Source organism: Labeo rohita, chromosome 1 (genome assembly GCF_022985175.1).
Source record: "Labeo rohita strain BAU-BD-2019 chromosome 1, IGBB_LRoh.1.0, whole genome shotgun sequence".
In the NCBI taxonomy this organism is placed as follows: domain Eukaryota; kingdom Metazoa; phylum Chordata; class Actinopteri; order Cypriniformes; family Cyprinidae; genus Labeo; species Labeo rohita.
Genome location: NC_066869.1, coordinates 748,248 through 762,860, shown reverse-complemented (window position 1 = coordinate 762,860; position 14,613 = coordinate 748,248). Strand labels below are relative to the sequence as shown.

Sequence of the window (14,613 nt, the reverse complement as noted above, 5' to 3'; positions counted from 1 at the left end):
AGGTTAGATGATAGATAGATAGATAAGTTTAGATGATAGATAGATAGATAGATAGATAAGGTTAGATGATAGATAGATAGATAGATAGATAGATAGATAGATAGATAGATAGATAGATAGACAGATAGATAAGGTTAGATGATAGATAGATAGATAGATAGATAGATAGATAGATAGATAGATAGATAGAATGATAGATAGATAGATAAGGTTAGATGATAGATAGATAGATAGATAGATAGATAAATAGATAGATAGATAGATAGATAGATAGATAGGTTAGATGATAGATAGATAGATAGATAAGTTTAGATGATAGATAGATAGATAGATAGATAGATAGATAGATAGATAGATAGATAGAATGATAGATAGATAGATAAGGTTAGATGATAGATAGATAGATAGATAGATAGATAGATAGATAGATAGATAGATAGATAGATAGATAAGGTTTGAAGATAGATAGATAGATAGATAGATAGATAAGGTTTGAAGATAGATAGATAGATAGATAGATAGATAGATAGATAGATAGATAGATAGATAAGGTTTGAAGATAGATAGATAGATAGATAGATTAGTTATTAGTTAGAAAGAACATAGATATCTTAAAGCTTAATTGAGTTTAAATAGGATTTCAGTAAGTTGGCTTTCCCAAGCCAACTTAATAATAAGTTTAAATAGGATTTCAGTAAGTTGGCTTTCCCAAGCCAACTTAATAATAAGTTTAAATAGGATTTCAGTAAGTTGGCTTTCCCAAGCCAACTTAATAAGTCATTATTAGACAGAACACTGCAGTCACTTGTTTGATTTCAGTCTGTAGTTGTAGTTGTAAAGGCAGTTTGTTGTGGTGTTGTGAACTAGATGTACAGAGAATCAACAGATCACTCTTTCATTCAACTCTGAAAAAACTTGATGAAAATCATCAAGCACATGTGCTGAACTCTTTCTGGAATCATTCTTTGTTGTCTCTGACATTGTCAGTGATGACACATAAGGCCATGGTTTTTAGCGTTTAAAAAGGGTGCTTTTGCAGCATTGCAGCAGAGGAATCTGGCTCTTGCATTGTTTTTTTTTTTTTTGTCATTTTTGCCTTTCATGTGATAGGACAGTATTCAGACAGGAAGTGAGGTGAGAGAGAGAGGGGGGACAGGATTGGGAAAGGTCTGCGAGCCAGGACTCGAAAAGGGACGTTTTCACACTCACATCACAGATTTACTAAAAGATATTGTAAATCTGTGGTGTGAGTGCTTAAACCGAGGCTCTGTTTCATAATTTTAAATCTGTGGAAGCCCACGTTCAGTTCACAAATGACTGGGTCCAAGCCGACAAACTGCCGAGTGAAAATATTAGGGTGACCATTTTTCTGAAATGAAAACCGGAGACATTTCCTAGTTCAGTGGTCAAAATCTCACTGAAATCTCACTTGTGATTATCTACGAATTAAAAACTGGGGACAATATGTTTTATATTGTATAACTGATAATTACAGTGATGTTTGAGGATTTTTATGCAATTCAACAAAAATCACAATAAAAAATATCAAATATTAAAACAGTAGGATTACAGTGAATTCAGGTCAAATGGAAATGTACATATCCAGGTGTTTTTTTTGTGTGTGTGTTTTTTTTTTTTTTTTTTTTTTTTTTTGAGCTTCTTTTCTTTCCTACTTTTGTTAACTTTAAGGTCCAGCTATAATATTTCAATCTAAATTTAATTCATATAAAGTGTTATTTTAAAGGTATACAACAATGAACATTCTGAGATCATGCACTCCAGAAAAAAAAAAAATATTTTCAGGTAAAGTTGGCCATCCCTTATTTATTAAAAATTATTCTGCATCTTAATTCAAAACACATGATTTATTCACACATATTGTGAGACAAATATATTTAACAACATAATTAAAAAAATTACAAAAATATGTAACCTATAGGTTATGAGTAAAATAAATCATGTGTAAATTCTCATCTCAATTCATGAGTGAAATTCCAAACATCTAAAAGAACGTGTTGTATTGACATTAATACGATTAAATATCAGGATATTCAGAAATCAGGATATTCTTAAAACGAACTCTACAAAAAGTTTAAAATGTGACTATGGCTTTATAAAAACATTAAAAATAAAACATTAAATATGAGAACATATGATAAATAAAACTGTTTTTAACAAATATGTTATTTTCCCATTTTCACAACTTGTGAATGTTTATGCTTTTCTATCTCTAATCAGGCTTATTATTTTTGTAACGCCAAGCCAGCAGAGGGAGCCCTCACCCTAGTACTGCCTGCATGCTCCCTCTGCTGCTTCTACTGTTACTTCCTGTTTGGCACTATATAAAGACTGACCATGTGCTCATGAATTTGTGAAGTATTGCCAGTTTAACCTGCCTTACCGAGCGTTCACTTACTCTGTTGGATTACCTGTTGCCGTCTTGCTTTGTTCCTGATTATTGTGTTTGGATTACCCCTTTGGATTTATTTGCCTGTTTGGACTGATTTCAAGGTTTGACCCTGCATTCTCCTGTTGACTACCGCTCTCTGGATTTCCCCCATTGTTACGTTAGCTTGATTGGACTGTCTGCTCGGTATCTGACCCACTGCCTGCCTAACCTCTCTGCTGCTGGAATTACCTTCATTGTGTATGTTTGCTGATTGTTTTAATAAACATCCGCTCTTGGATTCTACCTCTGCGTCCTCGTTACAGAATACTTCGCCTACCAAGAATCCAGCGGAAACGATCAGCCATCATGAACCCAGCGGTATCTCGTCTCATCTGCCTTCGTCAAGGCAACCGGGCCATAGAGGATTATGTTGAGGATTTTTGTGGACTGTGTCATTTGGTAGATTTTAATGATGTGGCCCTAAAGGACTTTTTTCGTTTTGGATTAAACGAGCCCATTAGTTCAATTCTGCCAGGGGGGAAAATTTGTTGGTCACTGGAGGAATATATTGATCATGCCCTGCTTTTAAGCGGATCACCATACACTGTTGGGATTGTGGACGAGGGACCCCGCAATCCCACAGTAACCACCACACCACAGCCAGCTCAAGCCACATCCACCAAGCCAAAGCCTGTTCAAGCCACATCCACCAAGCCAAAGCCTGTTCAAACCACATCCATCAAGCCAAAGCCTGCTCACGCCACGCCTGCCGCTCCAGGGCCTGCTCACGCCACGCCTGCCGCTCCAGGGCCTGCTCACGCCACGCCTGCCGCTCCAGGGCCTGCTCACGCCACGCCTGCCGCTCCAGGGCCTGCTCACGCCACGCCTGCCGCTCCAGGGCCTGCTCACGCCACGCCTGCCGCTCCAGGGCCTGCTCACGCCACGCCTGCCGCTCCAGGGCCTGCTCACGCCACGCCAGAGTCTGCACGCAAGATGGCCGCCGCCACGCCAGAGTCTGCACGCAAGATGGCCGCCGCCACGCCAGAGTCTGCACGCAAGATGGCCGCCGCCACGCCAGAGTCTGCACGCAAGATGGCCGCCGCCACGCCAGAGTCTGCACGCAAGATGGCCGCCGCCACGCCAGAGTCTGCACGCAAGATGGCCGCCGCCACGCCAGAGCCTGCACGCAAGATGGCCGCCATCCCAGAGCCAGTCCACAAGATGGCCGCCATCCCCAAACCTGTCCACAAGATGGCCGCCTTCCCCGAGCCAGTCCACAAGATGGCCGCCTTCCCCGAGCCAGTCCACAAGATGGCCACCATCCCCAAACCTGTTCACAAGATGGCCGCCATTCCAGAGCCAGTTCACAAGATGGCCGCCATCCCAGAGCCACTCCATAAGATGGTCGCTGTCTCCAAGTCACACCACATGATGGCACACATACTGGACTCACCCCTCATGGCTGTATGGGCAGTTAAAATGGCAGCTACCCCTGGTTCCAGTCAAGTTGCAGCTGTGTCAAATCAATTCGCAGCTGCGTTTCCTGAGTCAAGTAAAGTCACAGCTGCCACCCCCGAGCCAAGCAAGATTACAGCTGCTGTTCCTGTGTCAAGTCAAGCTGCAGAACCAAGTCAAGCTGCAGAACCAAGTCAAGCTACAGCTGCTGCTCCAAAGTCCAAGGCTTCCAAGTCAAGTCTAGTTCCAGGGTCAAGTCCAGTTCCAGGGTCAAGTCAAGCTACAGAGCCCGGTCAAGCAACAGAATCAAGTCAAGCAACAGAGTCAAGTCAAGCAACAGAGTCAAGCAAGGCCACAGCTGTTCCCCATGAACCAAGCCAAGTCACAGCTGTGTTCCACGAGCCAAGCCAAGATACAGCTGTTGTTCTCCACGAGTCAAGCAAGGACACAGCTGTTCCCCACGAGTCAAGCCAAGTCACAGCTGTTCCCCACGAGTCAAGCCAAGTCACAGCTGTGCCCCACGAGTCAAGCCAAGTTACAGCTGTCGTTCCTGAGCCAAGCCATGTTGTTCCTGAGTCAAGTTACGTTGCAGCTGTGTTTCCCGAGTCAAGTCAAGTTTCCAAGTCAAGTTACAGCTGCGTTTCCTGAGTCAAGTCAAGTTTCCGAGTCCAGTCAGGTCACGGCTGTTGTTCCACAGTTAAGTCAAGCTGCAGCTGTTGTTCCAGCGTCAAGTCACGTTAAAGCTGTGTTTCCTGTGTCAAGTCAGGTCAGAGCTGCTCTTCCGAAGTCCAGTCAAGTTACAGCTATTGCTCCTGAGTCAAGTAAAGCTATAGCTTTAGCCCTCAAGTCAAGCAAAGTCACAGCCGTGGTTCCTGAGTCAAGCAAAGTCACAGTTGATCTTCATGAGCCAAGTCAAATTGCTGCTGTTATTCCCGAACCAAGCCACACCACAGTTGATCTCCATGAACCAAGTCAGGTTACTGCTGTTGCTCCTGAGTCAAGTCCGGCCACGGCAGGCCTCCCTGAGTCAAGTCATAAAACTGTTATTCTACCAGAATCTCACCAGGCCCCCTCTGACCTTCTCAAGCCACCTCACGTATCAGCTGACCCCGCAGAGCCCACGCTCCCAAGCCACGCAGAGCCCACATTCACAAGCCATAAGTCCATAGCATCAGCACCCTCGAGGTCAACAGACACCCCACTATCTACTGTGCTGCCTGTAATGGCCATCGCCATTTTCAGTGTGTGGGCAGCACGCTGTGCTCCAGAGGCCTTATCGGTCCACGAGTCTGCTCCCGAGGCCTCGCCTGTCCACGAGTCTGCTCCCGAGGCCTCGCCTGTCCACGAGTCTGCTCCCGAGGCCTCGCCTGTCCACGAGTCTGCTCCCGAGGCCTCGCCTGTCCACGAGTCTGCTCCCGAGGCCTCGCCTGTCCACGAGTCTGCTCCCGAGGCCTCGCCTGTCCACGAGTCTGCTCCCGAGGCCTCGCCTGTCCACGAGTCTACGCCAGAGGCCTCTTCTGTCAAAGAGTCTGCGCCAATGCCCCCAGAAGCAGCAGCTCCGGCTGCAGAATCTCCTAAAAGGGCGGCGTTTCCCCAAGGACTCTCTGCCCGTCCTGTCACGGCCATGAAGGCCATTTATGACTTCCCTGCCTCACCTGCCCAAGCATCTGCGCCCATGCCCCCAGAGGTGTCAGCGCATGCTGTAGATCCTCCTATGGGGGCGGTGTCCCAGGATGAACTCTCTGTCTGCCATGTCGCAATCAAGAAGACCAAGGAAAGCATTCATGTACACACCGCTCTGCTTTGCATGTCATTAGTCCCACTGTGGATATCTCTGCTCCTGTTTGCTCTGCCTGTTCTGCCTGCCCTGCAATGGCTCCCTGTTATGCCTGCTCTGCCTGCCTCGCTATGGCTCCCTGTTCTGCCTGCTCTGCCTGCCTCGCCATGGCTCCCTGCTCTACCTGCTCTGCCTGCCCCACCATGGTCCCCTACTCTGCCATTGCTCCATGGCCCAGGCCCTCCAGTACTTCACAGTCTGCTACTGCTCCACAGCCCTGGTCCTCCAAAGTTCCACTGTCTGTCATTGCTCCACGGCCCAGGCCCTTCAGTGTTTCATGGTCTGCTATTGCTCCACGGCCCAGGTCCTCCAGGGTTCCACTGTCTGCCACTGCTCCATGGTCCAGGTTCTCCAGTGCTTCACTGTCTGTCCCTGCTTCACGATCCAGGTCCTCCAGTGCTTCACTGTCTGTCCCTGCTCCACGATCCAGGCCCACCTGCTCTACATGGACCTGGCCCTCCATCCCACCCCCTGTTTTGCCTCTGTTCCCCACCCACCTTGGACTGTTGTTGTTTTGAGCGCCAGGAGTCGCTCCTAGGGGGGGGGATTCTGTAACGCCAAGCCAGCAGAGGGAGCCCTCACCCTAGTACTGCCTGCATGCTCCCTCTGCTGCTTCTACTGTTACTTCCTGTTTGGCACTATATAAAGACTGACCATGTGCTCATGAATTTGCGAAGTATTGCCAGTTTAACCTGCCTTACCGAGCGTTCACTTACTCTGTTGGATTACCTGTTGCCGTCTTGCTTTGTTCCTGATTATTGTGTTTGGATTACCCCTTTGGATTTATTTGCCTGTTTGGACTGATTTCAAGGTTTGACCCTGCATTCTCCTGTTGACTACCGCTCTCTGGATTTCCCCCATTGTTACGTTAGCTTGATTGGACTGTCTGCTCGGTATCTGACCCACTGCCTGCCTAACCTCTCTGCTGCTGGAATTACCTTCATTGTGTATGTTTGCTGATTGTTTTAATAAACATTCGCTCTTGGATTCTACCTCTGCGTCCTCGTTACAATTTTGCATTTTAAGCTCATTTGACCATATGGCAACAAAGTATGTGCTTTCTGCAAATGTAATTGTGCAAGTGTCACTGATTAGTTACATTTTTTTTATATTATTTATATCGTCGTAACAGCGGAAGTTTCAGGAATGTTTAATATTATGTGCAAAACATTCACGCAACCATTCATGCCTTGTTATACAGTGCACACAAACAACAGTACTTTGTTTTAACATGCATATTAGTATGTGACAACACTGAAACCAATAACACGTTCTCTTTTGATAACTGATGATGATAGTGATCTGCTCTCCTCGCGACCAATCCGTTTGGATACATTGGACACATGACTCCCTTCATTCTGTTTCCAGGCCGGAAAACAATAAAAAGTCCATTGTCTATTTTTAGCCCTGTCAATCCTGCGAACAGACAGTTCTTCCCGTGACTAAAACTTCCTTGGCGTGTCACAACAAGTGGCCTCACAATATGGGGATTTTTTTTTCCATCAGCCACTGCGGCGCTAGAGCCGTGATGTCACACCCCCATCCCCTATATGACCTGGACCCCAGCAGAAAAAGATACGTTTTTCTTGCATGAAATATCTACTTTCACTTAGATTCTCATGAATATGGGATGATCAGTCTTAACAGATTCAGGTAATATGACGGCACTCGATGCAGTATTAAGGACTGTATTTATTATAAATGATGGTGGTTATTATTTATCATTCCTGATGATTTTCATGCTAATGGACAAACAAAAAATACAAAAAAAAAAAAAAAAAAAAAATCATGCATATGCCAGCTTGAGTCAAGTAAATTTCAGAAAGACATGAGTAGGTCTACCGTTATGTAATCATGTGTGTAAAGTCCACTAAACAGTGAGTTATAATAATAACTATAATTGTGCAAACAATATGATGTTTATACATATACATTTAAGAACCACTGAATAGAAAGGACACTCCTCCATCTGCTAGAAATGATAGTGTCACTCTGAACTTGTCTTTATCTCCTGACTATCACATTGCTTGGTTTATTTCAGAGGTTTTCCCACCTGATCATCATTTGAAATTTCAATATAGCAGGTGAAATCAGGCTATTGTCTGTAATATACAGTGCCTCACCTGGGGTCAGAGGTCACTGCTCCATTACTGAGGTCAGGAGGAGGAAGAATCATTGATCCATCACTCTTCAGAGACACACAGCTGGGTTCTGGAGATGGTGTTTTCAGAGAATTTTGCATCATTTCAGATGCATCTTTCTGTCTGTCCTCCATAATGATGAACTGACACCTAGCCTGTATGTAGTATTATAGAAAACAATATATCCTATTATACAATATATCAATTTGGTAACGCTTTAGATTACAACCCGCAAAGAACTACGTAAGTAAACTGAATTTACGGTGTATGTTTCTGTAATTATAGTGTACCTATAAAGAACGTACATGTAGGTATACGGGAACAATATGTAATAGAGAGTAACAACCAGATATACAACCTGCGAAGAACTGCGTAAGTAAACTAAAGTTACGGTGAATGTTTCGTATTTATATTGTACCTACGTGTAAGTATAAGGGAGCAATAGGTTACGTTTGGGTAATAACGGGGTAGCAAACAGATATACAAATAATTTATAATGGATTCATTTAAAAAACTTAACAGGTACCTGTTCCATTAAATCGTAAGTTTGGTGTATCTATACGTAAGCTTTTTAAAATTACTGGGAAATTATACTCTTGTTCCATGTAGTTACAGGGTAATTGTGCCTCTGCGGGCTGTAAATTAAAGTGGCGATTGTTCCCCTCTTGTTCAACGAAGTTACAGGGTTCAATATATATAACAACGCGACGTAAAATGTGGTTCTACAAAATGTACATGTATTTACATTTTTACAGACACTAAATGTACAATACTGACTTATTTACATCATCTAAACATTTAACGTTTACTTAATATGAAATTATAACATTTCATTCTGTTCTGTGTGATTTCTGTTGCCAGCTCGTTTCCAAGAATAGGTCTACATAATGTTATCATGACTACACGTTAAACCCTTAAAATAAATAATATTTCTGCAATCGTTTAATCATTCATGTAATATTAACTTCGTTTGCGGTGGTGGAACACAAAGGCGTTTTCTCTAACATGCTGTGACTAACAATAGAACCATAAAATACACCGAACACACATCATAATTACAAATTAAACCATTTTATTTGTGTGCTGTAACCCAGATCTTCAGAATCCATACGATTTGCGAGGACCAGAACCAAATTCAAGGCTTTGTCCGGCGATCTTCATCTCCATCTCTAGCAGCGAGTCCAGCTGCAACAGCCATAAACCCGTGCTAAAGTGCATTTTGCGACAGGAAAATCGGACGTTCATTGGCTCTCGCCTGCATTCGTCACAGATTACGACATGCCGTGTTTCTGGTGAGATGTGTTGGAATGACGCGCGGGCGCCTTCGAGGAGTGGATCAAGACAATAATCTGGATAATATTTTCAGCGATTAACAATTCAAATTCTGCTCTCATCCTACTGCACCTCAAACCTGCTGTATTCCGCCAGAGAGGACTGCGGCTGCAAACGCATCGTTATTTGGATTACTTTTTTGTATGGCTGTTAACATTTTGCAATAAATAAATGATTGTGATTGCACTTTCCTGTTTTTATATTTTTATTACTGTTCAGTCATAGTTAACGTTAGGTTTAGAGGTAGAAGTGGGATTAGCGACTATAATAAATATTTTAGATATATTTTCAGATTGTGTGTTTATGTATTGTACCTACCCTGTAACTTCGTTCAACAAGAGGGTAACAATCGCCACTTTAATTTACAGCCCGCAGAGGCACAATTACCCTGTAACTACATGGAACAAGAGTATAATTTCCCAGTAATTTTAAAAAGCTTACGTATAGATACACCAAACTTACGATTTAATAGAACAGGTACCTGTTAAGTTTTTAAGTAATTCCATTATAAATGTATATTTATTGTATATCTGTTTGCTACCCCGTTATTACCCAAACGTAACCTATTGTTCCCTTATACTTACACGTAGGTACAATATAAATACGAAACATTCACTGTAACTTCAGTTTACTTACGCAGTTCTTTGCGGGTTGTAATCTAAAGCGTTACCCAATATATCCATCATTTTGTCTTTATAGATGCACAAAAGACAACTGCACTGAGTAAAATAATAACAAATTACCTTTTCGCTTCAACCACCATGTGAGAAGTTCATCTTATTTAGGGAAACTATGTGTGTGATGGTCAAACAAACATGGCTCCTATTGATTTACTAGTGAAATTATAATCATCTGTAAGGAAGAAGGAGAAAAAGAAAGAACAGTTTAATGTGAGTTTAGACATCAGTAGCTTGTGCTTGTTACTCGTCCACATTTCCAGAGTGAAAAAAACAAACATTTGTAGGTTCATCATGTGATTGTTCCTCATGAGAGCAGAACCTCATTCTTAAGTTACACCTTGAGCTGTACCTTATCTTTAATATGTGTTTCCCGAAATGTTCTTAGTTACGTTTACCTTCTGTAAGTCATACTTTCGTAAGGTTTGTCTGAACCACAGCTATACCTTATCCCTTTTGACAGTTCACAATTCTTTACATCTCAGTCTATGTGAATATAATTCTTAAGTTGTAATACGCCCAGTGAACTGTAAAAGTTTTCACAAATCAAAATTGTGATGTAATTTAATCAGTGAAGGGTTAACTTTCCAAAATTGCACTGTGAAAGATTTCACAAATCAGAATAGTCAATAAAGAGACGTGTATGATTTCTCTAAGGGCTTGGAAAAGCGTACGGACAAGAGCTTTGCTGTGAAAAAATCCACAGATCAAGCTGGTTCAGATGACACTGGTTTCAGTCTGCTCAGTTTCGGAGCTATAAGCATTATAACACTAAGAGTCGCATCGAAAAAAAAATCTGATTTCGGCCAAAAGGCACAGAATCACCAGAATTTACAAATCATGGAGAACCACATTCGGGATTATTTGCATGTTTATGACAGTGTGATGTGTATTTATAGACTAAAGAAATCCGAATATCAAACCGCAAACTCTTTCCTGCGGTGAAACACACATATTTTAATGTACAATGTGTATCTGACTTTATAGGCATTACAAACAAACTTGAAACAACTCACTTCATATGCATCAACACATAAGAAATATAGAACAATAATAAAAAATAAAGGTGGTTTAGTGGCGATTCTGATTTGCAAACAAAACCGAACCAAGAACCAGTTAATAAGTGTATGATATGATATCGAAGCACAAAAACTGACCTTTAAGTAACTTTTGTGAAAGCTTCTTGAGTCTCTAAAATGGCGTCTTCTCAACCAATAAGTTTTAACTTTTGCTTTCAATCCCAAGTATGTAAAACTGCGGACCAGAGATCTCCAAAATGGGGTGGGAACTCCAAAAGTGGGCAAAACCTCCAAAACTGGTTGCGCAAAGACCTTCCTCTGGCTCTGGTTTCAGCCTATTGTTATTGACTTACATTTCAAAACTAAACTTTATAAATTAAACATTGTTTGTAGTTGATCTCAAATAAATATGCTCAGTGAGAGCAGAGCCCCGAAGCTCGTGGCCAGTGGTTAATGACATAAACGGGAATCACCCGTGAGCTGTTCCAGTGACACGCAGCGGAAAGGCTTTACTCTGTCGCTTTGTTTTAAGCAACGGGGCATCCCGTGGCTTGAAATTCGCAGGGTAGGAGGGGGTAGTGACGCTGGATGTAAATAAAAAGGTCCAATTTTCCGGTGAGGTCTGGTTGGGGAGTTACAGAATGGCCCGATGATCTCATATCGCATAATCTTATTAACTGTTTATCCACCATGCTATTCAATCCCAATCCCACCGTGCAGTCACTTTCACTTAGAGTCAGGTGTGCAGAACATGTGTCATATGCCTGTCTGTCAATGGGAGAAAGTCACGACCTGTTTTGGAGCACACATCCTGTTTTGGAGATCTCAGGTCTGCAGTTATATATACTTGGACCAACCCACATGTTTAATCACCTCAGAGTTACTTAAGTAACCTTAATGTACTGATATTGTCTGAGCAACATATTGGGGTGTCTCATATGAGATGTCAAAACACTAGTTTCTGACTGTACATAAAGCACTATTTTTATGTACATTTTCACAGAGATGAATCTAATCAGACAGTGATGTGAATGTTCTCTGAGTCTCAGATGCTGCTGTGTCGCTCCTGTCATATAAAGCTGTTGTGCTGCTGGAGACCTATCACTCTAAAAACTGCAGGGATAAATACAGCCCAGCGCTGGGTATAATATGGACATACCCAGTGATTGGGTTGTTTTGCCCCTGTGGTTAAGTTACTACCCAGTAGGTTGGGTCTCCGAAGCTCTTGTGTTCAGTGATCAACGGTGTTCAGCAGCGATACTGTGAGTGTTTGTACACTATTCATTTAGTGAACTGAGTGTTAAATCAGCGCAGACACAAAAATAAAGCAGACGATCAGGAGACGGGATTCATTCAGAGTCAATTCAGCCTCTGTGTTTCATTCTGCTGATCTCAATCACATTCATCATTATTCATACTGTCATCAGTTCACATCAGAGATTCAGAAACAAGTTCATCATTAAATGACTCACAAATTAACTTTTATTATGTTTGATGATCAGTTTACAATAGAAATATTAAGGCAAACATATTACTGTTTATTAAAGATTCAGAACAGTATGTGTCTGATCCAGATTTATAACTTCTAGATGACAATAAAAAATGAATTAAAAATGAATTAATACAAATGATAAACTATGAGATTTGTTGAATTTGTTTAAGTGAACATCAGAAAGAGGATTTACAAGTGTGTGTATTTGTTGTGTTATCTGACAGAGAAACTGAAGAATCATGGTCAACCCCAAATCCAGCGTGGAGGGGTTCAGTGAATGTGGTGTTAAATGTGTGTAAGTGTGTGAGTGTGTGTGTGTCAGAGACGCTGTAGAAGGACAGAGAGCCGGCCGACACGTCCACATACACTCCTACTCTATTAGAGGATGAACAGATGCTAGGTAAATCAGTGTAGTTATTATTGTGCCAGACAGTCAATCTGTCATCTGAGCAATACAGACTCCAGGATTTGTCACTGGATCCAAACTTACAGTCATCTCTCTCTCCTTTTCTTTTAATTCCTTCATATGTCACTGATATTTCAGCAAATCCGCTCCATTCAGTCTCCCAGTAACAGCGTCCAGTCAGACTCTCAACACACAGAACCTGAGGATATTCAACAAATCTGTCTGGATGATCAGGATACGACTGATGATCTTCCACATGTGTGATCTTCCTGTTCTTATCAGACAGAATGAGTCGAGTGTTTGCTGTGTTTGGATCCAGTGTGAGATCACAGGCATCTGAACACAAGAACAGAGAAACATCTATAAATAAACATGTTTTTGTGTGTGTGTGTGTGTGTGTGTGTGTGTGTGCGTGTGTGTTTGTAGACCTACACTTTCGTGGTCCTGCTGTGATCCTGATCTCTCCTCCATGATCCACACTATAAACACACAAACACACATTAATGTGGATCTGCATCATTCACACTAGGGATGCAACAATACAGTTAGTCCATGGTTCAATACGTACCTCAGTTTTTAACTACGGTTTTTGGTTTGGTTCTGTTCAGTTCTAGCTTGCCACAGTAGTGTGTTTTTTTTTTTTTTTGCAACAAATTAACAACAAAATACTCTAACAAAAAAACATCTGTACACTGAAAAAACCATGGATTATTATATGTCTACTTAATATTTCTTTTGAGAGAGGTATTATTTTTTTTATTTTTACGCAAAATAGGATGGGTTTCATTCATAATGACACCAGAGGGCGCCCTTGTGCAGAAAATCCAGCCAGGAAATCTAAGGCATGGCTATCGCTTTAACTGAATAAAAGCAAGATATAACGTCAAACGTTTTGAATGACGAAATGTAAGGATAATAAACACTCATCTGCAATAATATATGGTTTATCTGTGTTCATCAAGCCATCTCGTGTATTTTCATAATGATTAAGTACATCTGTAAGCCATTGCTAATTGACATACATTGAATATGAGTATAGAATTCATTGTCTGCCTCATTCTGTGATACGAAGCCACATCAGATCACATAAGGAAGTTATTTTAAACACTCGACTGATGTTATGAATTAAAAAAAGTTATATGTTTTTTATAGCTTCTGTTTTTTTTATAACTCTTTTGTTGGACAACAGGTTTAGAAAGGCTTATCATTTCATGTCATTAGAAAGGAAGATGCTCTGCATGTGTTGCTTTTTCAAATATAAGCGGGGAAGCATTTCCTCATTTCAGCACGTGAAATCACGGGCACACACAGCAAATTCCGAGAGAAACAAAACAATTAAATTATTTAAATACAAAACTGAAAAACCACAATTCACAAGTGCGTATTGAACCGTGGATGTTGTACTGAACAGTTCAATATTATATTGAGAATTGTGACATCCCTAATTCACACACAGGTCAATGCATTACACTGCCCAAACATACTTGAGTATCTGCAGTTTATAGTTTGGATCCTCCAGTTTGTGTTTGAGCAGCTGGACTCCTGATTGTCCTGGGTGATTGTAGCTCAGATCCAGCTCTCTCAGGTGTGAGGGGTTTGAACTCAGAGCTGAAGACAAATAACCACAGCCTTCCTCTGTCACCATACAGCCAGACAACCTACAGATGGATCAAAACAGTCTCATCATCAACAAAAACACACAGCAACAGTTGAGTGAATAAAACTGTGCAACAAGTATATGCTACGCTCGTTTTTGTGAAACTCATTGGCCACATACACACTCCTTAATTGTGTTCTGTACACACATAATTCCTTAAAATACAGGAGTGACAAGCACATTAACTCTCAAAAAATATGAGCAGTGA

General features: G+C 41.6%; 1 protein-coding gene across 5 annotated transcripts in view; it reads right to left on the bottom strand.

Moving 5' to 3' along the window:
- Window positions 1-14,613, bottom strand: part of LOC127163904 (NACHT, LRR and PYD domains-containing protein 3) — a 187,176-nt gene that overhangs the window by 154,993 nt on the left and 17,570 nt on the right. For 2 of the 5 annotated variants that reach the window (XM_051107412.1, XM_051107429.1), the window contains 3 exons: window positions 14,233-14,406; window positions 13,181-13,227; window positions 12,350-13,084 (listed from right to left, as the gene is read on the bottom strand). In XM_051107412.1, coding sequence (XP_050963369.1) covers window positions 12,519-13,084; window positions 13,181-13,227; window positions 14,233-14,406 — 787 coding nt within the window. In that variant the 3' untranslated portion in view covers window positions 12,350-12,518. Of the gene's footprint in view, window positions 1-7,865; window positions 7,978-9,897; window positions 10,007-12,349; window positions 13,085-13,180; window positions 13,228-14,232; window positions 14,407-14,613 lie in introns of those variants that run through there. The other 3 variants (XR_007827556.1, XM_051107441.1, XM_051107422.1) reach the window with 3 other exon arrangements.